Source organism: Pinus tabuliformis, chromosome 8 (genome assembly GCF_031772625.1).
Source record: "Pinus tabuliformis cultivar Carrire ecotype Pingquan chromosome 8, CPIR1, whole genome shotgun sequence".
Taxonomy (NCBI): domain Eukaryota; kingdom Viridiplantae; phylum Streptophyta; class Pinopsida; order Pinales; family Pinaceae; genus Pinus; species Pinus tabuliformis.
In genome coordinates this window covers 1,931,952,776-1,931,979,430 of record NC_142294.1, presented here as the reverse complement: position 1 = coordinate 1,931,979,430, position 26,655 = coordinate 1,931,952,776, and the positions used below count along the sequence as shown (strand labels likewise).

At 37.4% G+C, this 26,655-nt stretch overlaps 1 protein-coding gene and 2 long non-coding RNA genes across 3 annotated transcripts; 2 read left to right on the top strand and 1 right to left on the bottom strand.

Moving 5' to 3' along the window:
* Positions 1 to 974: 974 nt before the first annotated feature.
* Positions 975 to 18,762, bottom strand: LOC149244231 (splicing factor PWI domain-containing protein / RNA recognition motif (RRM)-containing protein). Its single transcript, XM_089374765.1, has 9 exons — positions 17,943 to 18,762; positions 14,733 to 15,031; positions 14,468 to 14,620; positions 3,775 to 4,073; positions 3,548 to 3,681; positions 2,750 to 3,451; positions 1,681 to 2,339; positions 1,263 to 1,534; positions 975 to 1,145 (listed from the first exon to the last, which is right to left on the bottom strand). Exons 1-8 carry the CDS (start codon positions 18,622 to 18,624, stop codon positions 1,283 to 1,285), a joined length of 3,180 nt encoding a protein of 1,059 aa, XP_089230891.1. The 5' UTR covers positions 18,625 to 18,762; the 3' UTR covers positions 975 to 1,145; positions 1,263 to 1,282.
* Positions 18,763 to 22,198: 3,436 nt separating this feature from the next.
* On the top strand, positions 22,199 to 23,322 carry LOC149244230 (uncharacterized). The gene is made up of 2 exons (XR_016245831.1): positions 22,199 to 22,756; positions 23,139 to 23,322. It is a non-coding gene; the product is annotated as an uncharacterized LOC149244230 (long non-coding RNA).
* Positions 23,323 to 23,578: 256 nt separating this feature from the next.
* Positions 23,579 to 24,186, top strand: LOC149244229 (uncharacterized). Its single transcript, XR_016245830.1, has 2 exons — positions 23,579 to 23,876; positions 23,964 to 24,186. It is a non-coding gene; the product is annotated as an uncharacterized LOC149244229 (long non-coding RNA).
* The last annotated feature ends 2,469 nt before the right edge of the window (positions 24,187 to 26,655 follow it).

Here is a 26,655-nt window from a genome sequence, read left to right as displayed (position 1 = left end):
TTATTATAGTATGATGAATTTTGGGCTCTAGATGCCTTTTAGAGCCTCTGACCTCAATGTTTATGCGTTCTCTCAGAATTTTAATTATGTGCATCCCAAAACTTGTACTCTTACATCTCCATGTAACTTTCACTTTCACACCCTTGCATGCAATAAGGTGCACTCTAACTGTTGTATGCTTTAGTCTTTTTCACCGGAACCTGGCAATACATTTCTTTGTGAAATCACAATTTTTCATTGTTTAAATTGCACTTTTAAATGTATAAATGGATACAACACCCTAAAAAATCCCTGTTCCACAGATCAAATATGTAATTCCAACAAATTCTTGCCAGATTTCAAGTAACATTAAATGGAAAATACACCCCGGAAATGGCAAAATGTAGAACATTTGGACGAATGCCAGAATATAAATGAGCTAGATTTGCATACTTCGTGTCCCATGATATGGATTACATTGAAGTGCATAAAGCAAATTTTATTGAAATTCGAATATTTTATGTATTTTTCATTCAACTGTTTTCTTCTGATAACTTTTCTTGAGAGTATCTTCATTTACTAAAAGTCACGAGAGATGTCCAGAATTCATAGAAAGAATAAATCAAGTTCAATCATCTACCCTCACGATCGCCAAGCCTTGCTTCAAAACTAGAATATAATACCAATACACTTTGGCACCTACTCTAACTTGAGTTGCAAACATTTAGAAGATGACTGAAAAGAATATTTTATAGTAACAACAAAACCTTCCAAAACCCAACACAGCAGCATAGAGAATGCACAGATACAATGGAGTAAGCAGCAATCTGATCTCGAAGCACCATCTCTGAACATTCAAGACTTCCCGTTATTTATGGTTAATATCCTGTTTACTAAAAAAGAATGGAAAATGAAGTATACACTTGCTTTACATTGCCCTTTTCAGTCCACATTAAGGGGAAAGATTGGAGTCGAATAACTTTAGGCATAATGCCTAATGCTACCAGCTTGGTTACAAACATATGAAGCATTTAAGTAAAATATTGTCAGCAAAAGCCCTCAAGTAGCCTCAGAAAATAGTAAATACCAAGGGAACTGTGTAATTGACAGCATCTATGCCTCAATGTCTGCTATAAGATTAACGGCCAAATCATGAGGAATTCAATCTGTGATCAAAAAGATGTAATGCTCACATTCATTTATAATTTTTCAGTCAAATAAGAAACCTGGCAAACAGTTAAATTGAATCTATCCAAAACAAAAACACAATCAAATTAACTTACAGAAAACTAACTGAAATCCGTCAGGTCTTTGCCTTGGAAGCAAGCCCTGTCTCAACCTTTTTGATTTCAAAAATCAGCATCCTCCACATCTTTAGGACAAACATTTCTGCTTCTTCATCCAATATAGACTCCAAAAGTTCTAACATATGGGCTGCAGCCACATGCTTCTTGGTTTTGGAGACTACAAAATCCACCAAAGTTGTTTCCTCCTCTCCTAGAAATTCGGTTATTTTCTTTGAGATCCATGGCCTCATTCTCTCATGCAGATCATACTAATCATCAAATAAATACAAGAAAAACTCCCTTTAATGCCATAGTCATGTATAAAGTGTAACTAATGTATCAACATATCAACCAAATCAATGCAAAAGAAATTATGCATGTGTTTCACAATAATAGAGTTTACTTGATACCGTACCTTGTCATATATGGCCCAGTCAATGTTGTAAGCAAATAGAGCCTCTTTTGTCTTGGGAATGGTATCAATTAACTGCTTCGCATCCAAAAGCTTCTTGTTTTCAAGTGCCTTTGATTTCTCCACAGCATCATCTCTATCGTGATATTTCTCACGACTCCTATCACTCTCTCGATTTCTAGCCTTGTTTTCTTCTCTGCTGCGATTGCTATCGTTGTCATTATTTTCTCTTTCTTTCTGGCCTGATCTATCACTTTGCTTTCTACCTCTGTCCTTTTCAGGACTTTGTTTTCTGCTTCTCTCCTTTTCTGGATCAACTCGTTCTTTAGAACCAGCAGCCGATATACGCTTTCCAAACTCTGCTGCTGCAGAAAGACTTGAGACTGTTACAGGGGGAGGAGTCGCTGAGACTGCCTGCATTTCCTCTGCAGAGTAGTCAATTGGCACAAGCGGTCGCATCTTTTTCTCTTTATGGGTGTCTTCATCATCCTCCTGGTGAAAAACAGATGGAACAGCAGCACGTTTTCCTGATCCAATAAGACCAAAACCTAACTTTCGAGCAGGTGCACCAATGTTTTGCCTGGAGTCTGTGTCAGGCATCTGCTCCATTGCAGCTTCATCTCCTGATACACTGGCATTTCCATTCCCCAATGATGCTTCAGCTGTAAAATACAACTTTCAATTTCTTACACCAACAATTAGATGCACATAAATAGAACACATCTAAGCATGTCAAACCTGCTGTAACAATACTCACTGATTTCTGAAAGTATGTGCTTGTAATCAAACAAATTATTTTTCAAAGAAATCCCAAAAAACTCTGGGAAAATAGGAATATTTGTTCTGCTTAAAATTTAGGGAAATTGAGTATTCCTTGTTAAGTATAATAAGAACGCTAATGATTCAGTCGATCCGCTAGGTTGATGAGTGACCATGTAGTAAGGATAGTGTTACAAAGCCTAAATTGCAGTAGCAAAGAACAATTCAAATCAAATACAACCACGCAGAGCCATAATAATTGCAATAACACTTCACAACTGTCTTTGAACTTGCAAAGATATTTTGAACTTACCCTGTTGAAATTCTTCTCCAGAATCACTCCCATAACCCTGGTCCATTGGACTCCTTTTGTGATCAATCATAATTTCATCTACAGGCAAGCTTGCAGATTCATGTCGATCAGACAGTAACAATGCTTTTGAATCCTCCTCTTGTCTATTATCTTCAAATTTTCGCTTCTTTGCCTCTGCAATCTCTTGTTCTTCTCTTAGCTGATCAGATAGGTCGTCTTCCTTCTCCCTTTGCCTTCTTTTTCTTTTCTCTTCAAACATGCTACTTCTATGTCGCCTTTTTCTCCAATCCTCATCATCACTTTCTTCCTCTTGCTCTTTTATTTCCCGCCGCCGCTCTCTCTCCCTCTCCTTCTCCCTCTCTCTCTCATATTGCCGCTGTCGTTCTTTGTCCCTCTCTCTGGCTTCCCACTCCCTTTCACGTTCTTCATAAAGGCGTTCTACTTCCCGAATTCTCATTTCACGTTCCCTTTCCCTACGTTGCCTCTCTCTTTCTCGTTCCCTCTCATACCTTTCTAGCTCTCGCTCCTTCTCACGTTTGAGATCTCTTTCCCTGTCTCTCTCTCTGCTTCTATCGCTATCTCTCTCTCTGCTTCTATCATAGCGTCTCCCTCTGTCAGATGAGCTTGTTTCAGGCCTTTCATGCTCAGATGTTGGTTTATTTTCACTTGCTGTGTCATCCTCGTTTTTGTCATCATGAATATCTGAAACAAGCAATTATTAGCTATTTCACATAAAATAAGTTTTTATTTGAATTTTTCAAAACAAATATTTGAAATACAGCACTCCAAAGGACCTACCACTCTTGACAATCTCCACATCAGAATCAGCATCCCTTGACCTGGCAGGGACCTCGGATGTTGACATGGATTTTCCTGGAGCATCTGAACCAGGATGAAGAGGTGGGGGAGGGGGAAGCGGCTTCAGCTTTGCCCTGTGAAGATGTACACACAAGTGAACAACAAGAGCCTAAAAGAAAACAGAAATCTCAAAAATGCTTCAAAAGCATAACATTACTGGTACTCACCTCTCTTCTAGCATATTAGTAAGTTTGGTCAAAGCTTCTTCATCAGCCTGCCAATCAGCATCATTTACAATACCAAATTTCTTCCCATCTTGATTACCGTGATCTAGAGAATCATTATTATCCTTGCTTAGAACACCAATTGCAGGCGGCTTTGGAGGTTCTATCTTCTCAACTCCTGGTGCAGTTTCTTCTTCCTTGTCAGCATCCTGAAGTTCTGCTTCTTTGATTTGCTTTTCTCTTTCACTTTTCTTCTCCACAAATCGCTCCAAGTATTCACGCGTTGCTTGATTGACATTCAACTGCAATACCAATAAATTAATCTCCTACAATTTATAATTGTAATTGTTTATATAGGGAAATCAATCTGCATACTAGCTGCAAAGCAAGAAATGAAAAATAGCTACCATATTTCATGTTAATCAGCCAGATAATGATTGCAAAGAGCGTGTTATCAATCTTTACAACTACATATGAATGGATCCAAATAAAAAGTTCCAAAATTAGTCATTAGTTTTGCTACACAAGGGATATGCTTAAAATTACAAGGCATCATATCGTCTCAGTAAATTTGGCACTTGAAATCATATAAACTTATAAAACAAAAGATTTGTATTATAATTTAGTACTGTCACACTTTGTAATGGAAGAGCTCGGTGGGCTGGCTTGAATGGTTGAGTGCTTTGATCTTCATGCAGGAGGTCTTGGGGTCAATTCACCAGATTGGCGGCCTCTAGCACACCTCATTTGATGTCCGAACAGGGTGAGGTGCCGTACTCAGCATTGACAGGTTGACACTGGATACATCCATGAAATAAAGGAAACTGCCTGGGGTTTCCCCCATGGGGTTTTACTTGTCAAAAAAAAAAACATTTTAGGAATGATCAAGCTAAATAAGTGTTCTTGAAATTTCCCAAAATAGAGGAATAGTGAATGAGTGAAAAAATGAAATATTAATACAATTCTTAAACCTGACCAGCAGCAATGGTAGAAAATATGATGACCATCCTTTTTATTGTTTCTCTGGGATTCATAGGTTGAAAGAACACTTGACTGGTATAAAAGGCCAAGTTGCCCCATGCATGGCCCCATTAGAGGAGATTGGACAGATCAGTTGGAATAGCAAAATGAATTTGCAAAAATTGATAAAGACAAGGCTAGGCAAAACAAGGTGGCTGTAGTATGTTTTTCAGACTCGCATTTAGAGCCTCATTGATTGATTACGTACTTTGTTGCTAAAATGTGTTTGATATGACCCCAAGGGGGGATATATGTGGTCGTATCATATACATTTAACCGTGTATATGCCCCCCTTGGGATCGTACCAGTATTGCACTCAAGTACTATTTTGAAACTTTTTGATATGATCAACTTTACATTGTATATGTATGTGCCATGAATAGACTTGCACATATTTTGTTTCTCTAATGGTTTGGAATCATGGATTGCAATCTTTAAAATATATTTTTTTTGTTAAAATTTAATGTATTCTTAGTAAACCAAGTTCATTGAATCAGAACAATCCGAGTCAATACAAGTTGAACATAGACCAATTCAGAATCTAAGTCCATGTTTTAAAACACTATTTAATATGCCCGATGCACCATCTAGATCCAATGTAAAGCAACACATATAGACAAATATGCATACAGATAGAATCATAGATCACACCCACCCGGTTTGTAGTGTGCACCTTACTTCTCCTGGTGCAAACAGTATGACATCTGGAATAAATAAGTCATGTGCACCTCTAAAACTAAACTTTTCATTCACTATTAATGGCAACAACCATTAATTAATGGCAAATAGAAGTAACACAAAAAAAATATGTGCATAACAAAGCACCCCTTGAAGAATTCATGCATTTTTCACATTTAAGTGTCAACGTACACAATATCATACCATTGGGTGAAGATAAAATTAAAGTCATCTATACAGGGCGCTAAAGAACAATGTAGACAAGGCTCTCAAACAATATAGCGACTAATGCATGTAATGTAAGATTTAGGAATATAATGTAAGATTTAGGAATATTCCCATGTGCTGAATGTTTATCGATAATAACACCAACAGTATTTCAATAAACCTTCACTGGCTTGTTTATTAGTAGTGCTTCCTGATCATCAAAAAGTGATAAAATGTTTTCACCATAATGACAATCCCTATGGATAGTAAGAATTTTCTCCACAAACATGCATAATCAATCCTCGATTTATCTCAATTCATTCACTATTAATGCCAACAATCATTACTTGATGACAAATTGAACAAACACATAAAAATAAATATGTGCATAGCAAAGCACCCTTACAGAATTCATGCAATTCTCTCATTTAAGCGTCAACGTAAAAAATCTCATACCATTGTGAAGATAAATTAATATCATCTATACAAAGCTCCAAAGAACAAAATTGGCAAGGCTCTGGAAAATAATATAGCTATTAACGCATGTAATATAAGATGTAGGAATTTTCCCATGTGCGGAATGTTTATAGCTTAGAACTATATTTATTATTAACACCAACAGCATTTTAATAAACCTTCACTAACTTGCTTAATAGCAGTGCTTTTGATCATCAAAAAGTGATCATATGTGCTCATCATAATGACAATCCCTATGGGTAATTAAAATTTTCCCTGCAAAACATGCATAATAAAACCTTGATTTATCTCAATTTTTTTGGATTAGCCTTTGTACTTTACACAATCAACTAATTGTGAAAATGTAGCAGTAATAGAACAAAAGTGTAAAATTGCCATATTTATTTATAGTAACAACAATCACAAGAAAATCCATAGATATAAGAAAACAGAAAAAACAGAGAAAATTAACAACAACAACAACAACAAAACCATCTAACATTGGAGGGTTTTTATGTTGTCAAAATAATTCCAAGATGCACAGTGCTTTGGTATACCCAACTCTTTTAAGAGGCATGTATGGAAGCATGTGAATATTTCTAGATGAGATAATTAAGACAAGACAAATAAATAAACGTCCAACAAGTGACTAACAGTGTAAGCCAAAGTCACTAGAGAAAAAGTATAATCAAGTATAATCATCAATAAGCACATGCAATTGTACCTGATGCTTCTCTGAACGCATAGAGTAAGTGAAACCTAATAATACATGAGAACTGCATGAAAGAGCATGATTAAACAATGCCAAAAGAAATAAAGAACGAATGAGTAGGGGATAGTGAGGCACAAGATCAACATTGGCATTATAGATAAAATAACTAGTAGGAACAAAGGGTGGAGAACCCTATCACCGCTAGTAGTTAGGAAGGGACTGATGCAAAGTTTGATTAAAAAAACACACACACATCTAACATAGGATGCTTTTTATGTTGTCAGAATGATTCCAATATGCATTGTTGCTTGGCATATCAAACTCTTTTAACAAATGTGTATGACAACATGTGACGGGGTGCTATGGAGTAATTCTAGTCAAGAAAAATTAAAATAAGAAAAAATATATCAGTGTCCAACAAGGTAGGACCTTGGCAATAAAGAGAAAAGTGCTATCATCCATAAGCACATGCAATTGTACATAATGCTTCTCTGAAAGCATAAGTGAAACCTAATACATGAGAACTTGAAAGAAACGTGAATGAGAGTAGGGGATAGAATCATAGACATAATAGTGGGGCCCTAGATCAACATTACCATCATAGATCAAAATACTACTAGGTACAAAGGGCAGAGAACCCCTATCGCCACCAATAGTTGGGAAGGGACCAATGCAAAATTTGTTGATGTTATCTAGAATCCAAAGAGGACCTAATTAATGGTTGCAAATATCAGCCATCCACTAAAACTCCCCAAACACAGAAGATCATAGTAAGGAATTTGGTAATCGATCACTGATGAGAATAATTCTATGTGAAGAAACTCTAATGTCGCATAGAGTTGAGATATTCGTTGTGTTGATGAGATCCGAGCAAAGAGTTGTGATGTGAGTTAGGTTTCATAAAAGCCCTAATGGGATTCATTCTATTGGTTGCAATGCTAGAGGAGATGCAAGGTCTCACCAATCTAGAAATTGATGCCAAGTCAGACTTTGCATGTCACTTACAAACATCTACTGTTGAGATCAAGATTAGGTCCACAAAATAGGCCATCTGCATACCAAAGTATGAATTTTGGAAGGTCTAATCACTATAGAGTCCAAACAATAAACTAAGCTAGTTGTTAAACACATCTCTACAAAAGAAATGTTCACCAATTTTGAAAGCACAAGTTGCCAATTGTTGTAGGTATGGGATAGCACCAGCATGCAGGTTAGACTACTCCTTAACAAGCAATGTTCCAACTTCCACCATTGCTTATATCGAGATCCTCATTATTAGTATCATCCTTCATTCTTTGCCTCTTGTATAGCCTTTTCCTCTACCTCGATCCTTTGGAAACATTGGTCAACACCACCCAAATTTGATGAAACTACCTAATCAAAGACATAAAATATGGTGGAAAAAACTTAACGCGCCTGATGAATGCCTTTGGATTAAGTGAAAGCTACATATTTTCTAAAGACATGACAAAAAAGTTCAACAATCAACACCACCAGCATTGGGGTACATAGAGGGCTCGGTGCTCTTGATTAAATGTCAATCACATATCCTCATACATGATAGAATCCAATGAAATGTTCCAATCCCATCGATCCTATAATCCTGAAAATTGTTACGTCTATTGAATTTTGAATGGGATATGAAATTCTATTTTCTCAATGTAGTGGAAGTAATCAATCTAACAAGGTTTGTCGTGGGTGAACTTGTAAAACCTATCTCCTCAAATCGAGTGCCCACATCAAAAACAAACCTAAAACACTCTTGGTCCAAGTACCCTCTATTAAGTATAAGGAATCACCTTGACTCTTTGTAGCAGCGATGAAAGCTCCACTAATCTCATAATATACCATGCACCAAAGTATAAGGTGGTCTGTCAATTCGATGTCCTATTCGTGACAAACATGATAGATACTTTCAAACGTCAGAAGTCTCAGCCTAGAGTTAATGAAAACAAGCTTTGCAATAGCCTACACGAATCACAACATTGTGCATCTAATGTTTTCAAGAATACTCCAGTTTGATAAAAAATCCATCCCTTCACTACATGAAGTGATCGCAGCAAAAAACCATCTTAGGACCTATTGACCATTCTATGTCAACTACAATATGGCAGTACACTTTTTACAAAGGGATTCCATCATGTTCAAGCATTCAGATCAACTAGGATTTGTCATCATCAGTCATCAGTCTGTCAGAGTTGTACAACCCATTCTACAATGTTTGTACTGTAAATGATTCTAATAAAATGGCATATGTATGTAACAACCTAGGTAAGCCTACTATTTTTGTGATGATTTTCATTCTATGAGGTTTTTCGTCTCACTAATTCATCTGTGTTTCTAAACATGAGTGATCGCAGAGTTTTCCCCTCCAACTTCATCCCAAAGCTATGGTGAATTTTCTCGTTAAGATCTTAGGTGAGTCCTAGTGTTTTAGTCGAGTCTTTTGTAAAAATGATTTGGGAATAATTTAAACTAATTGGCTAAATTATTTTGTCTTTAAGGATCCTGCGAGTTTCTTGATTCTGTAGCATATCTTCCGAATACATCACATTCAGTTTGTTTATAGTCTTTTTTTTCTTCTCTTTTTTTGACATTTCGAACCAGCAACAATTTTTCACATCCTGATGATGAACCATCGTTGCTGGTTCGAAACGTCAAAAAAAAAGACTATAAACAAAATGAATGTGATGTATCCGGAAGATATGGCTAAATTATTTTATTGCAAATCACTTAGTCTACTAGATCATATTGAGTGGCAGAATTGGGTATTATATTGAGGGTCTATAACAAACGGGTGTTCACCCTTTGAGGGTTGAAATGTAATCATCTGATGTAAATAATATTTTAGCAACATAGCTAAAATATCAGAGAGTTGGAAAAATTATTAATCCCCTCGTGCGTCAATTAATAAAATTTTCTGGCACATATAAATTAAAATCCTAAGCCATAAATTTAATTAATTATAATCAAAATTAAGTCATAAGGAAATTATATTCGCCAAAAATAAAAATTCGTGGGTCTTAAAGAAATTGATTTTTCGAGGTCCCCGAGAAAGGGAATATTGAAAATTTCAAGAAAAATTGGACCCTTGGGGTGGTTAAGTCAAAATCAAATTTTGGAGGAAAATAGCTCAAAATAATTAATTTTGAGCTAATTAAAAATGGATTAAAAGATAAATTCGAAAATTCCTCAAAAAATAAAGATTTTTTACGGTGGAGATCTAAAGATAATCAAATATTTACCAACGGTCGAAATTACTTTGACGGGGATCAAGCCAACTAACCATTTGGAGAATGTATCTATAAATTAGTTGTCATTTTGCTTCTCAAGCTACAGAAAATTTTTGAGAAAGCTATGAGTCAAATTCTGCTATTGTAATGTTTTTTGAATTAACTGAAAAGACTTCGGGGTTTTCTCTATCACGGTACTCCTCTTCTGCTTACTAATATATTTTCTCTAAATCATGTGCCTAAAATCTTTGTTGATCTAATTTATAAGTTTTTAGTTTCATTTGCTTGTACTTGGATTACCTATTTTGCACAGGTATCTTGCTTTAGGTTTTGGGTTTAGAGAAAGCATTCCAGCTTGACAGATCTAGCAGGTACCTCTAGATCTGAAGGGTTTTAACGTGGATCTAGCCCCTTTTGAAACTAAAAGATTTAACCTTAAGTGTGCAGATAATTAATTGAGATTCAGAGCTTGGACATGAGGGGAAGTCCTCGATTGGACTAGCCAACTCCCAAATCCAGAGGCTCAAGAGTTCATGGTGTTAAATTTATAGAGTCTATCTCATGATTGTCTTATAGAGTCTATTGAACAAGGCCCAAAAATAAAAATTTCTTATCTTTTCATTTATCTCCAATAATATTGTGCTTATTTGATAGATCTGGCTAGGAAGAGCTTGTTTCTACTAATATGGAAGCGGAGATGGACTCATACTCCTCAGATCCAATAGATTTGTATACTACTTGTGTAGATCTAGCAAATTTTGTAAATAATCCTCAATTTCTAATCCTTGTTTGCAACTGGGGTTTTGGGTTCAAATTTTATTCCTTCTACATACTGGGTTTTTTGTTTGTGTGGGATGAGATCTAAGTCTATTCAAGAGAAATATTGGGGTTTGAGATAGATTTAGGCCCTCGAAGGCAAAATCTAATCTCGAATTTGGTTGTAGGGTTAATGTGGAAGATTATTCAAGAAATAATTATTCAATTGGCAATCTAAAGATTGGAATAATTTTTCTCATTGAAATTTTGTAAAGGAAATTCTTATTTTTTTCCTTAGCCTTGGTTGTGGGCCCATATACCCCTGCCATAAGCTTCTTGGGTTGGGTTGTAGGCCTAAGGGGCCTACCCAAGCCCTCCTCTTCTCCTTTCTCCTTTTCCGCTGGCCTTTTTTCTTCCCTTGCCCTGCGTTTCCCTTCACTGCAGCCCTGTTCTTGCCTGTGTTTGCCCTCTGCCTGCTCCGATGCCCTCATCCTCTTCTCCGCAGCCCTCTTTCAAGACTATTGTAAGCCCTTAAGGGTTATTTCTTCCTAGCAGTCGGCTTCTCCTCACCTTCCAGGCCTTATCTAGCCCTCCCCTGCCCTATGTTACCTTCAGCAGCTCCTTAAGCCTGCTCCACAACCCCTTTTCCTGCCTTTCTCTTATCCAAACCCTCGCTCAGCCCTTCTTTTCTGCCTCTACCTTCATCACATTACTTTTTCCAGGCCTACCGTAGACTGAAGCAGCCTCCCTCACCTCCGTCGTGTTTCCTTTCTCATCTCCCAGGCGTGCCGCAGGCCTTTCTAGCCCCCAGTCTCTTCTGCCTTGTCCTTCAACACTGCTCCTCAAAAGCTCAGTGCAGCCTCTACCAAGCCCTAACGTGACTCCCAAACCCTACCTTGGCCTTCATTTATTACTGTGGTAACCTCATAATTTCCTGAGTTAATATTTCAACTGTTTCTGGCAAACTGTGGGTAAATTGTATGTTTGCAGGTATCTCAACACTCATAGAATATCATGGGAAAGTTTCTAGCATCACTCTAGGCCTTGGGCCTGGAGGATCTACTTTCTCAACTTCATCTCCTCACTGATTACCTTCAGCAAACAACTCAGTCCTAAACAGTGAACAAAATATAAGGAAATTACTCTCAATTTTAATTACTGCCATACATTCATTTCATGATCTGATATAATAGTGTTAGTTTCAGAAAATCTCACAGTGGCTAAGTTGATTTGGTACTTTGAAATTAGCATCTGAAGTGCTTTGGGAAAATACTGTCTAAAAGTGCTTTTACTGCTGTTATAAGTCCAAAACTAATTCACTCTAGGCCTTGGGCCTGGAGGATCTACTTTCTCAACTTCATCTCCTCACTGATTACCTTCAGCAAACAACTTAGTCCTAAACAGTGAACAAAATATAAGGAAATTACTCTCAATTTTAATTACTGCCATACATTCATTTCATGATCTGATATAATAGTGTTAGTTTCAGAAAATCTCACAGTGGCTAAGTTGATTTGGTACTTTGAAATTAGCATCTAAAGTGTTTTGGGAAAATACTGTCTAAAAGTGCTTTTACTGCTGTTATAAGTCCAAAACTCATTCACTGCTCTTTGGTCTCTGAAGTATAAGAGTTTGCTGTTGTCTTGAAAAGATCACTTATGTCATTTTGAAGTCTGGAATATAAAGATTGTTGTGTGTCCTCTAAATAAATCTTAAGAGCAACATATATTAACCAAGAGGGTTTAACACATCTTTGTTTGTCATTTGCAGTTGATTTTCTTGTTAGCAAGGTGTTGAGCTTAAGTGGTTGTCGCACCTTCAGATCTGAAGATTTTGTTTCAGATCCTAATTTCAAGAAGGATTGCAATAATAATAATAATAATAAACACTGAAGTAACACACAGTGATCATAAATATTTGACAAATGTTTTGGCTCTTACCTCTTGAACCCTTGGTGAATGATTTTAAGTGACTGTCTAAGTTAATCTTAACCTACAGCAGCCTTACCTAACAATGGTATCTTTACTTTGCAGCATTAAAATTGGATTTTGAGCATTGGCCTTTTTCCTTGCATCTTGAGCGTAACCTTATAAGTGACTGGTATATATCTAGTAAAAAGCTACAGTGAGCTTACATCTGTACTTAAAGATCTGGTATATTTTTGAAGTTGATTAGTTGGAAAGCATAATGCTGTTTCACATCCTAAATTGAATTGATGTTTCATTAGCATTGTGGTAACTTGTTATTGCTGGTTGGTTTAAGGAACACTAAGCATTAAGATATCAATCCCTTGAACAAATTGGAATCTCTTGTTGGAAATATAATTGTCCTAATTGGTATTGGGAAGTCTTATTGATAACATTAATAATCTCATAATTAACATTGGTATCTTACATCGCCTCTAAGAGATCATTGGCTTTATTGTCTTAAGTGAATAAGTTTTCTTGTCGCCATTCTTATCATTAATTAGATGGTAATCTTCCCTTTGGACATATTGGTAAATTATTCTTAAAAGCATATATCTTGTTGTCATAACTAAAGATCAAGCAATAACTAAGTACTCTAAAAGATTAACAATCTCGCCTCAATAATCATCCTCTAATTTCACCTTGCATTTGCATCCTAAGTTAGTCTTGCGTATTAAAACTTACCTCCAAGCATAAGCTTGGTTGATAGGACAACCTTTCTCATCTAGCTTGAGGGGCCCAGGGAACTCTTTGGTAGTTACCACAGTGACCTTCCAGTCGTCAGAGCCACAGTCTCTACAGCATTGGAGCCATCGGGTGATAGCAGCACCACAGAAGGTATCGTTAATCAAGCCCTCGGTGTGGGGACACATCCATGTGTATCACTGGATATGACACTACTTATCATTGACAATGTAACAATTGGTATCTACCATCTTGTGGCCACTTTTAACTTAGTTTATTGTGTGTCAAATCCAAATCTGAATATGCATCTGAATAATGTCAATATAGCATTTCCCAATCCAGTTAACATCAGTGACATTAGTTATGTACTGCATGCTCATTACTGCAATACCAATTCCTAGTATCCTGACACAGCCTATATGTAACCAATCTCCATAAGACCTGCTTCATCCTTCACTATCTAGAAAGCTATCATAACCAACTTTTCCAAATAAATGAAGATAAATTGAAAATAAATTTACCTCCCCTCCAATTCAAAACAAAGGTGCAATGCACTAATGGGCACTGCAAGCCCATGGCGATAACTGTAGTTCAATAGGCATGCAAATGTGCACTTGACAACAATGCAACAATGACCACTCTCAATTACCAATAGTAAATAGTTTTTTAAATAGATCTGTAAAGTGAACGACTTTCCGTAGTAAGTTAGATGTAATCCGAATATAGATTTTTTTTTAAAAAAAGGGAAAATTCCATCAAAGTGACTACAAGACTTGCCACTGTAAACAGAAATTAGCAACATGCAGTACAATTCAAGGAAGCTGGTGAGTAGCACCTGGTGGTTGCAAAAAACTCAAATGGTATTACCGTTTCAAACGTGTACAGGACAAATTCCACAAACAATGCAAGCTGCCAAAGGTCAACAAATCAAAACATGTTGTAAATGCTTAGCGTATTTCATAAAAAGAAAATAGAATTCATACCACTAATTCTTGGCCCTCCAAACTAAATTTGTTCAGAAGGCGTAAGGCACGGAGCACTCCTTCTGCAATCTCAAATTCGCAAAACCCAAATCCTTTTGGGGTACCATTTGTTGGATCTTGTGCTCGCTTCCAACTCTTGATTGGTCCACAAAGATGTGACATAAAAGAACAGAGAATAAATAGTTACCACTACAATCTAGTGTCAAATAATGCAAATTCAAAGATCAAATGCAAATTGCCCAAAGATAAAATCAACAGAACCCACCTCAAGGAGAGAGAGTAAAAATTCATTATCCACTGTTGGTGATATCTTTCCAACATAAACTGTTGTTTGTGGTTTCTCAGTGGGAGGTATAAGTGGTATGGCACCCTTTGAAGCAAGATCTGAACCTGTGGCTGGAGGAAACTTCAGAACTGGGGGCACTGCACGAACCCCTGGAATTGGAGGTCGTGGAAGGGGCATCACACCCATAGTTCCTGGTGGACGTGGAGGAAAAGTGGGACGCACCATAGGAGGGTAGGGAGCCGAATATCGGGGCATACCTGCAGGTGCAACACCAAGAACTGGACAATTTTTATGTTAGGGCATAGCACATTTCCAATAATCAAACAAACACATCATACTGAACAGCACTTATCCAGAAACAGATATTATAGGCAGGAGGGAAGGCACCTCCATGATCACTGCAGACTTCATTGCTACAGAGCAACAAAGGAATGAGAATGTTTGCTAACAGAATCCATAGTCCATAATGCAAAGGAACAAATTACTCAATTCACAAGAAAATATCAGGCCATTTCACTTACCTTCTTTATTTCGCTTGAGTTAAAACCATCTGAACACCAATTTCTAAACTGTATATTTAAAACTCCAGAGACAGGCAGGATCTCACAGAACAAAAATGAACAACAGGTCTTCCTTAGCTATTAGCTTACCTAAAAGTTCAGAAAATCATTTCCTAAATATAACAGTGAAACAAATGAAATACTAACAACACCAATACCTTGGTACTTGCTCGTTAAAGGTGATCCATTGTTGTTCAAATGAAGGAACCCCTTGCATGTCATAGTGTTCTTAATATCTAGAAGAAAGGAACCTACTATGTGGGCTTGCTTTCAGATACTGCAGACAAGAGGATACTGCTAGTGATGCTGGCACAACCTTTCATTCCTCCTTTGAAATTTGACAAATCTTGAACCAAGGGGAAATTCAAATGCCCAAAGAGTTTGAATATCTGTGTATCCACTCTAAAGAAGATTGTTGCAGAAAGTATTGCAGGAAAAGTACTAAAACATCAGACAAAGTGTTGTTTTATGACTACAACAACTATATGTGGGGAATTTATGCATACCACAAGAGATGATGTAGAGGGCTCTTTAACCAGCTGCAATGGCGCTCTTTCCAAGCTCTCACCACAAAATTTGGATACTGTAGGAGAAAACATCCGGTCATCGGTTTGCATTGTACTCGTGCATCCATCCCATGCTAACCTACAGGCCTGTTGTTCTTTCTACCATTCAAGGCATATCATGCCCTTCATCTATATATTAACTCACCCTATTTCCACTCTTTCCTTTAAAGATATTGCTTCAATAAAATAAATTAATTTTCAATTATTTTGCACAGCTTATACTCTTTACATTATTTACATCCACAAAATCCTGATGATTAAGTAAAACAAGTTCAAAATTTGCCCAATACAAATCCTATATTGATTTCTATAATCCATGCATTGATCTAGTATAGTTAATTATCAAGCAAATTTTTTTAACATTCCAATATCAAAATGCATAGTTATAACTGGATGACTGTGGTGGTAATATTTCCATATCTTTACCTAGCGCAGTATTTGATTAAATGAGTTACTGTTACCATCATATATCGAGTGTATTCCATGAATGAATAATCTCAAGTTATTTGCTGTGTTGAAACTACACTGTAAAAAATGATTTAGCATCCATAACCATTACCATGATTACCTAAAGTAAAGATAAATCATTTTCTCATTCCCATTCTCATCCTAATTGCTACATTCATACAAGCTAGAATATTCAATGAATCAACAACAGAAACACCGACACAAAACAGATATTCTACACACCTTCCAGACTTCTCCCATCCAATGTAGTGTTCACACGGTACTTTGTTTTCCAATAAATGCTAGAAAGTATGTTCTATTTCATTAGTTTTGTATACTCTTTAAAATATCAATTTTGATGCAGATATCAGAATTGCAATGTGAACAAATACTTTAGACACACAGCGGCTGGGCCACAAAAGAAAGAAAGATAAACCGCCACCTTTTGCAGCTACGAAAATACCCAGTGCAAATTGTCAACAATATTTCATTTAGAAGCACATAGAATATACCAGATAACACAAAACACCATGGATTTTATACAATTGACAGGTCTGCTGGTTGTCTGATGTAAAATCGGATTATTAAAACAAGCCAAATGAATGTTTTTTAATCTGCCTTATATAGACAGGCTACCAGAATTGATTTTGGAGACTTGCAAATCTGACTAATGTTTGATTCACGAGACTGAATCAGGCTAAGTCAAAATCAAAATATGAAAAAACTAAGTTTTCTTTTTAGAAAATGGAGGTGAATGTGGGGGAAGGGGTGTTTGGGGTGGGAGAGTGATTCATCACCCCAATTTTTTCTACCTGGTGACAGCCTATCGATGATAAGCTTTCTACATGAGTCGATTCGATTTTTAGAAAAAAGGCATATTTCCAAAAAGAAAAAGAACTTCCCACAATGCAGTCATGGTTTAGCAGTGAAGGCAGTGGTGTATCAGACCATCCACCAAGACTCAATTCTACTGAAGGCACTAATAAGTTATAGGAGCCAGGTGTGAGCCCTGGGTGTGTTTTTGACAAAAGAATGATTCACCCTAAAGAGCTATTTCGCCTGTCAAAATATCCTGCTGCTGGTAGTGTATGCCATATTGGACTGCAATCTTTACAAAGTTTAAAGCAAGGACTGTCAAAAAAAAACTTCTTTAAAAGAGAAAAAAAAAACAAAAACAAAAACTTTTGCAACGCCAATGTCAAGTGGCAGAAATCGTGTAATAAGGGGCTTTCCTTCAAGACAGAAAACATTTCCCATTGCTCAAGGGAAAATTGCACGATGCAAACACTGTGAAAACGGGCTACTGGTTGTGCCTGGCATATTTGGGCCAATTATAATGCTTCTATTATTGAAGGTAAGCACATTCAAAAAAAAGGAATAATTTCAACAATGGGGTTGTGTCATCCAACTCGTACTAAAGAAGCGTTTTTCTACACACGAAAGAAAATATTTCCCAGCATTTATTGGAAAACTTTGGCTCTGCGAACACTATAAAGGTCATCTTGGACTCTGAAATTATGTGACAATGATCAGGGAGAAATCTGCAGAATGCAGACCAATGTCTACATGAAATAATCTAACAACCAAAAAAGCATCAAGAATTCAATAATACCCACCTGACGGATTCATCATCTGCGGCTGTTGCTGTGGCTGGGTGCCCGGGGGTCCGGAAAGCGGCATGGTGCTGTAACCGTTCGGCGTCGTCGGGTACGGCCGTGGAGGCTGCTGCTGATACTGCATGGGAGTGGACACTGGAAACAGCCCCGGGGGGCGAACAGGAGAAACCGGGATAGCCGACGCAGCCGAGGCGCCCGGTGGAACCTGCTGCCCAAACCCTAGAACCTGAATATGAGGGTTTGAAGAACCAAGGGTTTGAGGATTATGTTGCTGAGGCTGTTGTGGGGTTTGGTTTAGGGTTTGGGGCGCAGAAGCAGAGCTCACGCCGGGGGGTTGCAGGACAGAGGGGTTTTGAACCGCGGACGCCGGGGGAGGAGCACTCAATGGCCTGTAAAACGGAATGGGTGCCACCTGCGGCGGTTGAACCGACCCCCGCGGTGGCCCAATTTGGCTATAGGGTTGCATAATACCGGGAGGCGGCGGAGTGGCGAACGCATTGTGATTATTATTGTTATTATTCGCCTGTTGCTGCTGGGGCACTGATGCAAACGGAGCCACCAGTGCCGTCTGCTGCGACTGAGAGGTCAGGGGTTCCATTCCTTGGGACGCCGGAACCTCTGACTGTGGTTGCTTCATTGCTGTAGTAGCTTCCATTGAAGATGACGGTGGCGAGACGGCCATGGAGACATCCAAAAAGCCCTTGAAAGCCTTATACCCTGCCCCCGACTGGATTAAGGTCCTCTTTGAAGTAGCAGTACAGATTTAATGAGCAAGGCAACGTTTCAATCGTTTTTTTAGGAGCAACAAGACGAGTCGGATATAATGACTAGGCATGGGCATGCAGGGAAGGATTTGGTATTTTGGTCGAGGAAACTATGACGAATGTTTCAATATTATTATTATTGAATATCAAAGTAAATTTAAGCAAATTTTAGCAAAATCAATAGGGATTCTTACTTGTTATTTTTAATGCAAGTTTACTTATCATTGTTTTAAAGAAAACTATGCAATTTGTAATTACTTGTTAGTGGTCTATAAGGGGTAGGTTTTACCCTTTCGAGATGTTTTTCGGTCTAGGTTGTTATCATGCTTTTTTACGTTTTAGGGAAATGAGCACTTAGCTAAGTAGAAGCACTTTTGGGGCATACTCCGAACCCAATTAAATATCAAGCAATTGTGTAAAGAAATGAAACAAAATGATATTTTAAGGTCCACGAGACTAAAAATAGTCTATGAGACCATTAGTTCCTTGTTTTTCGCTTTTGCAATTCAATCCTTTTCCGATTCAAATCGATGATGAGCTCACCCAACCTTTCAACAATTCCCTCACTAAAAAGACAATGCCAAGAAACTGATGCTAACATGTTCTCATAACTTTCTATGATGTCTTTGAATGCATCACATTCCAAAATGAAATGTTTTTCTGATTCCACAGCCCCAGATGTGCAAAATGTACACACTTGTTCTTTCCAAGCTTCTTTAGGCCTTTTCCACCGTCCTGTTTCACACAGAAGTTGGTGCGAGTTGGTCCTTAATTGAGCAATAAGAACCTTTGCCCTCCACGAAATGCTAGCTCCAATGAACTCTTTTTGTTGTAGATCATTAGTAGGGTTGAATTCATCAATGTAATATTTCTTCTTTCTACCCAACTCTTTTCCCCATACCTTTTTACGAAACTTCTCCATAACAAAATCCTTTAGCTCCTTGCTATTTGTGGGGCATCCATTCAAGTAGATATTCCATTTTTGCATCCATGTGTAGTTTTGTTTCATCCATGTTTTCTTTCTTTCACTCATGCCTTCATTGAAGATAACATTAGGTCATCTACCTACTCTCATTTGCTTAGTTCTTTTTAGATATCTTATGAGCCGCACCATACCAATTGCTTCAATGGGAGTTGCTCCTGTTTCACTCAACATTATCTCATAAGGTACTGAAATTTTTATTTTGAACTTGCTCTGATCAAGCATTTTAGGATTTTCTCAATTTGTTTCCATTTTGAGACGGGAGCGCCGCTAGCCCACAATTCACACCCATATAGCATCACTGACAAACTAGGAGTTCAAAAATCACTTTAATCGTTTTCCAATCCCATAACTCTGCCTTTCTACATCTGTTTTGAAGAGCATATAATGCTTTCCACCCTCCTAAAATTCTCTTCTTTCTGTATTCCTCCCAATTTAGTTTGTTGTTGAAATCAATCCCAAGGTACTTGTACTCATTTACTTCTTCAAGAATGTTGTCTTCAAAGAAGAAAGTATGTTGCCTCTGCTTCCTTTTATTAGAGAAAATCATTATTTTGGTCTTTGCTAGTATTGACTTGCATCTCCACTGCTCTACAAAAATTCTCAAGGGCATATAAGTGCATTTGCAATCCGTGGGCCGATTTAGAAATCAATACAATATCATCAGCGTATAAAAGAAGCTTTATCACAAACTCCCCCAACCGAACACCATCTCCACCTTGCAGATTTAGCCACTCTTCCAATTTATCAATATATAAACCAAAAAGAGTAAGGGATAGAGGGCAACCTTGCTTGACTCCAGTGTCACTTCTAAAGCTTTCTGGAATACCTGCTAAGGTTCTATTTTTGACTTCCAATTCTTCAGAGTTTATGGACAGCGGCTCTATAATGCAAAAGAATTTCAAGTTCTTCCCATGCTACGCCACAATTTATCCCTAGGGACTGTGTCAAATGCTTTTTTGAAGTCAACAAAGCAGCAAAATACTTCTTCTCTGTCCTCCCAAACCTTTTCAACAATGTGTCTCAACGTGATACAATGATTCATTGTAGAATGTTTCAGCCTAAAACCCGCTTGTCCTCTTGCCCTCTTTTCTTTTACTTTTGCCCACTTACTAATTTTGTCTTCTACCATGCTGTTGAAAAGCTTTGCAAACAAAGGATTGATCATAATTGTTCTATAGTTGGATGGATTATTAATGTCTCCACTTTTAAAAAGGGATACTGCTAAGCTAGTTGTCCAGTCTCTTGGAAATCCTTGTTGAATGATGTTGTTGAATATTTCCATGATGTGTGGTGCCATAGCGTTCATTCCCCATTTTAGATACTATGTTTGGAGTTCAACCAAGTCCTTTGCCTTTCCTGTTTTCAACTTCTAAATTCCATTCTCCACCTCTTACAACGTGAAGAGCTTTGAATTTGTGTTGATCCTGGGGGGCTCTGCCTCAGATTCTTTCTCATAGAGTTGCCTTGCATATTCAAACCATTTATTTGTTGTAATATTATTTTCAATTTGCTTCTTCCTTGGTTGTAGTTCATGCCAAAAAAGCTTTAGATTATTCTTGCTTAAATATATTAACTCCTCTCCTTGTTTGCATCAACTCATCTTTTTTCCTTTTTAGTATTTGCTTATATAACTTTACATTCATCTCCTCCTTTCATGCCTTTTCCAAGGTTCTCCTTGCCATTTTGTATTTCTCATCAAACCAAGCATTTACAGGAAAACAATTTGATTATGATTTCCTATTGTTCGCTCTTTTGCACTTCTCGAGTGCACTTTGAATTATATTTGTTAACTCGTGACTGTTGAAGCTTTTGAAACTAGTTTTCTCCTTCCGAATTAATCTCTCTAACATTGTCTTGTAGATAGTACAATTTTCCTGTGTTAGAAGAATTTTTCCCACTTGATAATGATTGTCGAGAGCATTGGATTTTCCTCTTATGTTGCCTTTCTTCTAACTATGATAACCTTATATAAATTAGGTTATGGTCCGATTTTAGGTCCCAAATATGCTCTCCAATACTAACTTCGCCTAGCTTTTCTATCAAGCTTTGTGAACACATCACATAGTCAACGACACTTGCCCCATTGTATGTATTGCAAGTGAAGTTCCTAGACCTTTTCCATCTATCTAGACCATTGCAAATAATTAAGTTGAAAGCCCCACACAGTGTAAGCAACTCCTCTCCAAATTTATTGATAACTTTGTCATCTTATGAACACCTCACCCATTGTGGATTCTCCTCTTCATTGAGCCAAATAGGATTTTTATCCTCTTTGCAACAAAGAATGGTAGCTTGATTATTTGTTGTCTTAGTATTGAAATCTCCCGCTAAAAGAACTTCTCCCTGCTGAGAGTACACTACAATATATTGTTTTAAAGTTGCATACGGATCCTTGTTGTCAAGCCCCTTAATTTTACGCCGTAAGGCGTTTCCCTCTGGGAAGAACTCCCTTATATGCCACCATGTTCTATTTTCGACCATTGATCTAATGTGTTAGACGATTAAAAGAGATTGTGCCGTTGGATCAGATCATTATAGTTGGAATTTTAATCAGCGCTGGTTGAACTCCCTGTTTATCTCATGCTGGAGAGATTACCCGCTCGAAACCCTTCGCAGACAGTAGTGATGGCTTCGCTGGAGTTTCGATTTCCTTGGCATCTTCTGAATTTTCTATAGTTATCTGTAGACAAATTTCCTGGCTGCCTGCTCAGTTTGAAAATCCCAATTCAGTGCGGATAGACCGCTTCAATTTTCTGTCCGAGTGCAAAGATCTGCGGGCCCTGAGCGGAATTTTGGATTCCCTCAAATCTGAGGGTTTTGTTTTGCCATTCAGTACCCGCAAACAACTTTGCTCTCAGCTGCTCCGCCGAGCCCTTAACGCCAATTCCGTTGTCGAGGCCCAGAGTTTGGTGGATTACGCCAAATGCATTGTAGATTTCAGTTTTCATGCCCTCAGGGAAGCAATGTTCGAATTAGGGTTTGGCAAATCCTCGAATGAGAAGATGCTTTATGTTGTGGAGGAGAAGATTTGCAGCTCCATTTTCGATCAAGATCGTCTTTTATAGGTATTTAATTTACCTCATTTAAGGTTCAGGATTGAATTTTAAAGTTCAGTAGAGATCGACCAGGTTCGTGATTCATATCTTAGAATTTAAACTGCAACGATAGGTTGGGGTTCATGATTTCGGTTTTAAGGATCCATTAACATTGTGTTTAGAGTATAAATGATGTATTTTAAACTGCATATCTGACTTAGGAGTCTAGGGTTTAGACTTGAGAACGCCAACAGCAAACGGCTCTGTTCTAGAGTGCAGGTTTTAGATTTTATAATTCGAAGGTAGCCGAGTGTTAACGTTTAGGATTTATTATTAAAAATGGGGGTTTAGGGTTTAGCGTTTAACGTTTATGTTCAGAAGTTAATGGTTATTTCATTTTGGTGATTTTTAGTATGTGCTGGAGAAAGAGGCAAAGGAGGAGGAGGAAGCTTTGATGAAGTCTAGACTAGCAATTTATCTTGGAAATGGATTGCAATCTAAAGATTCAGAGACCAGGTTGTTGGCACTTAAATTGGCATGCTCCTGCTGCTTCAATTCCAGACTCATTTTTTTCAGGCTTCTACCTATATTTGAGACGACACTCTATCATGAGGATTGTTCCATGCGTGAATACGTGCTGGCATGTCTGATGGATTTGATCTTTATCCACCATTCAACTATTCGTTTACAAACTGTCTTCCATTTTATTTCCCCCTTCCTGTATGCTCCAACACCTACCCTTCAGCTTGCGGTAATTTATGTTCATCTGTGTCTAGAATACATTTGTTTTGATGCCACATTTTTGTGCCTCTTTCTTCTACATACTTATTTTGTTTTTTTGGGTTTGATAGCCTAGGTATAGGATCTGCTTTGGCATCCTACTTGTTTTTATACTGATGTGCTTTTAAAGTCCGATTTACCTGCTTTTATGTTCATTGGTTTCAGATTAATAAAATTATCAAATCTTATCTTTTTCCTCACGTTAGAATTTTGGTGAATTTCATTTAGTTATAATTTTGATGAAATTGATAGTGTTCATAATATTTCCAGGGCGCCTTCTCCTGTATGATTGCTTCCCAGACGAAACAGAGTGCTTATTGAGTATAATGCTTCAGCGCCATGTTTATAGGCTCCCGGATTACTGTTCCCTGTGAGTATCTCCACTCTTAATTGAGAGCCACGAGAAATTGTTTGTCAACTTTGGATTCCTATCTGAGTGAAATCTGTTATGCATCAGCACAAGTGCTAAGAATGAAGAGTAGACTGACAAAATAGTCAGCCTGCAAGCATGGAACAATTTCAACCAGTAGGTTTTTACTATTTCATTCATTTGACAGCTTGAGAATGGGCACCATACTGTAATCGGTAATAGGGCCTTGGAAGGGTATTAAAGGTGACAGATGCCACAACCAAGTATACTGATAAAATCCTTGATGTATCTCGGGGCACTGTGTACATTATCTGTATCTTCATATAGGTACAAAGGATTGCATTTGCACCATTTTCAAATTGTTTTATATTTTAGACCCGGTGCCATCTGAGAAATGGACCAAGCTGAGTATCATGATGTATATTTTGTATAACTACGACACATTTGGTGTGGGACTGGCTCTCTTTCCCAAGGGTAATAATCAAATTGTAAATCTCTCCTTGCAGAAAGTTTAAAGCCCTGGTTGCCCTTGTGTTGCACACAGATAGGGCACTCCTCAGACAATTTAATTACCTGCACCAACAGAATTCACAGAAATGGCAGCCTGAATCAGTTATATATGTTCTTTCAAAAATATATGGATTTAATAATGCAAATGAGTGCTTGGTTTATCTCACCTTTGGCACACATTTGAAACAAAATAAGTGGCTACATGCTAATTGCTTCGGCTCCACAACGGCATCTGCACATAGATTTATGGGTAGAAGTTTCAGATTTTGTTGTCTGTTGTTAGAATACAGATAAATCATTGAAATAACAATGTAAAAAAAACGAATATTCTAAGTACCCAGGCATATAGAACAAGTAAGTTCCTTATCGATAGCAGATTTTGATGATGCTTGTGTTAAAACTTTGGAAATAGTGGGCATGTTCCCCATTGTTTACTCTGTAGTATATAATACTATTTTAATACCATTGGATCCATTAAGATTTGAAAATGGACTCTCTGGAAGGTTATGTCCATAGCTGTTGCAAGGAAAGAAACTCACTGATCATTACCTTTTTATAATAATCACCAAAACAAAACAAAGTAGCTTCTATATAACTACTTCCAGGAACCCATTATTGACAACTTGTTTTCTAAGTAAATCTTTGTCATGTTCTTTATTTTACAGAACTGCAGACTGTGGATGATGGTCTCTACTTTTCTTGATCATCATTGTCCCGCTTAGGCTCATCTTCGTTATTCTCCAGTACCTCAAGCAGGTACCCAAGATGATCGGTTGAAGGAAACTTGTTGAGATCTCCATAAGAGGATGAATGAAATTACTTAAATGCAAAGTGACAATCTCTAGAGAACATGTCTTGAATAAGTGGGTATCCTAAGTTTACCTTTTGATGCCTTGGATTCTATTTCAGACTGTGGGAATCCATTAGTGAATCTATTCTCGAGGGGGTGAGAAACAACAATAGGTAGTGATGTTGTAGGTACATTTGGGTAAATATCCATTTCTTTCTTTACACCAGCTCTTTCTTTAGGAAAATAAATGTCATTTATAATCAAGCCTTCATAAAACTAGCTGCTATCATATTTCAGGTATCTGGCTCCATAATATTTCATGTATGGCAAGGTTAATGAGAAGATGGACGTGTATTCCTTTGGAGTAATTCTTCTAGAGCTAATAACTGGAAGAAAACCAATCAATGACAAGAATCCTAAAGGCCAAGAAAGCTTGGTTATGTGGGTAGGGCTCTAGTGTCCTTGCTTGTTTTGTATTTGATAATTTTGGATTCTTTTGGTTTCTTTGTCTTGGTTCAGAATCTTAATCTCTTGTAAATTTCAAAATTTAGGCAAGGCCATTACTCGTAGCTAGCTCTGTAAAATAACTTGCAGATCCACTTTTGGAAGATGCTTATGACATGAGGAAGATGAAGAGAATGGTCATTTGTGCAGCATGTTGTCTGAGACAGGCAGCTCAGTTTCGACCTCGAATGAACAGAGTAATCACTCTTATTCTCATTAGTTGCATATATATGTTTCAGTTTCTAATCTTATGTCAAATTTAGTTGCTTGAAGACATTTCCTTTCCTGTGAGGAGTTAGTGCTAGAATTGTTTTTTCCCATAACAAAGAATGGCACATGAAATATCAAGTTGATATCCTTCTGACATAGAGTAAAGGGTGTTTAGACCTAGTGTTTAGGGTTGTAATCTAAACATTTGTTTAGTAGTTCAATTTGTGAAATCATCACCCTTAAACAGGTTAGCCCTAAATGCTAATGGTGGATTATGGCAAAATATTCAAAGCCTCAATTGCCAATAATCTCTTTTTCCATTAATGAAATATAATATTCTTTGAATATTAGCAAAAGATATTACATCGTATCTCAAACCAAAGCTTCAGTATGCAAATTAACCCTCCCTGAATAGGCAAGAAGAGCCAGCTGCGGTATCATCAAGGTAAGAATGCTTTGTGGAAGGTGGGTGAGATGGTACGTAGAAGAGATGTTGAGATTCATTCTGTCCCTTCAGTGGCTGCAAAAAGTGGATGACAGTTAATTTACCAATCGTTTTAACCATGTAACAAAGGTGCTCAATGTGCTTTAGTCATGGGGTGTTTTGTGACAGCCAGAGGGAGGCCTAAAGTCTCAACTCAACTATGCCTTTTCCACCACACACTCACTTGTTGATACATATCATGACAATACTTGTAACTACTAACGCATTCAGTTTCTGCAACAAACCCAATGACGGAAAGTTTCAAAAGAGAACCGTGCAGA

Bases quoted from the DNA above. Each gene is read 5' to 3' on its own strand.
- LOC149244231 (XM_089374765.1), bottom strand. From the start codon at position 18,624: ATGGCCGTCTCGCCACCGTCATCTTCAATGGAAGCTACTACAGCAATG. The intron at 14,621-14,732 runs GTGGGTTCTGTT...TTTATGTCACAT, and splicing joins TTTTACTCTCTCTCCTTGAG to CTTTGTGGACCAATCAAGAG. The intron at 2,340-2,749 runs GTAAGTTCAAAA...TGTATTTTACAG, and splicing joins TGGAGAAGAATTTCAACAGG to CTGAAGCATCATTGGGGAAT.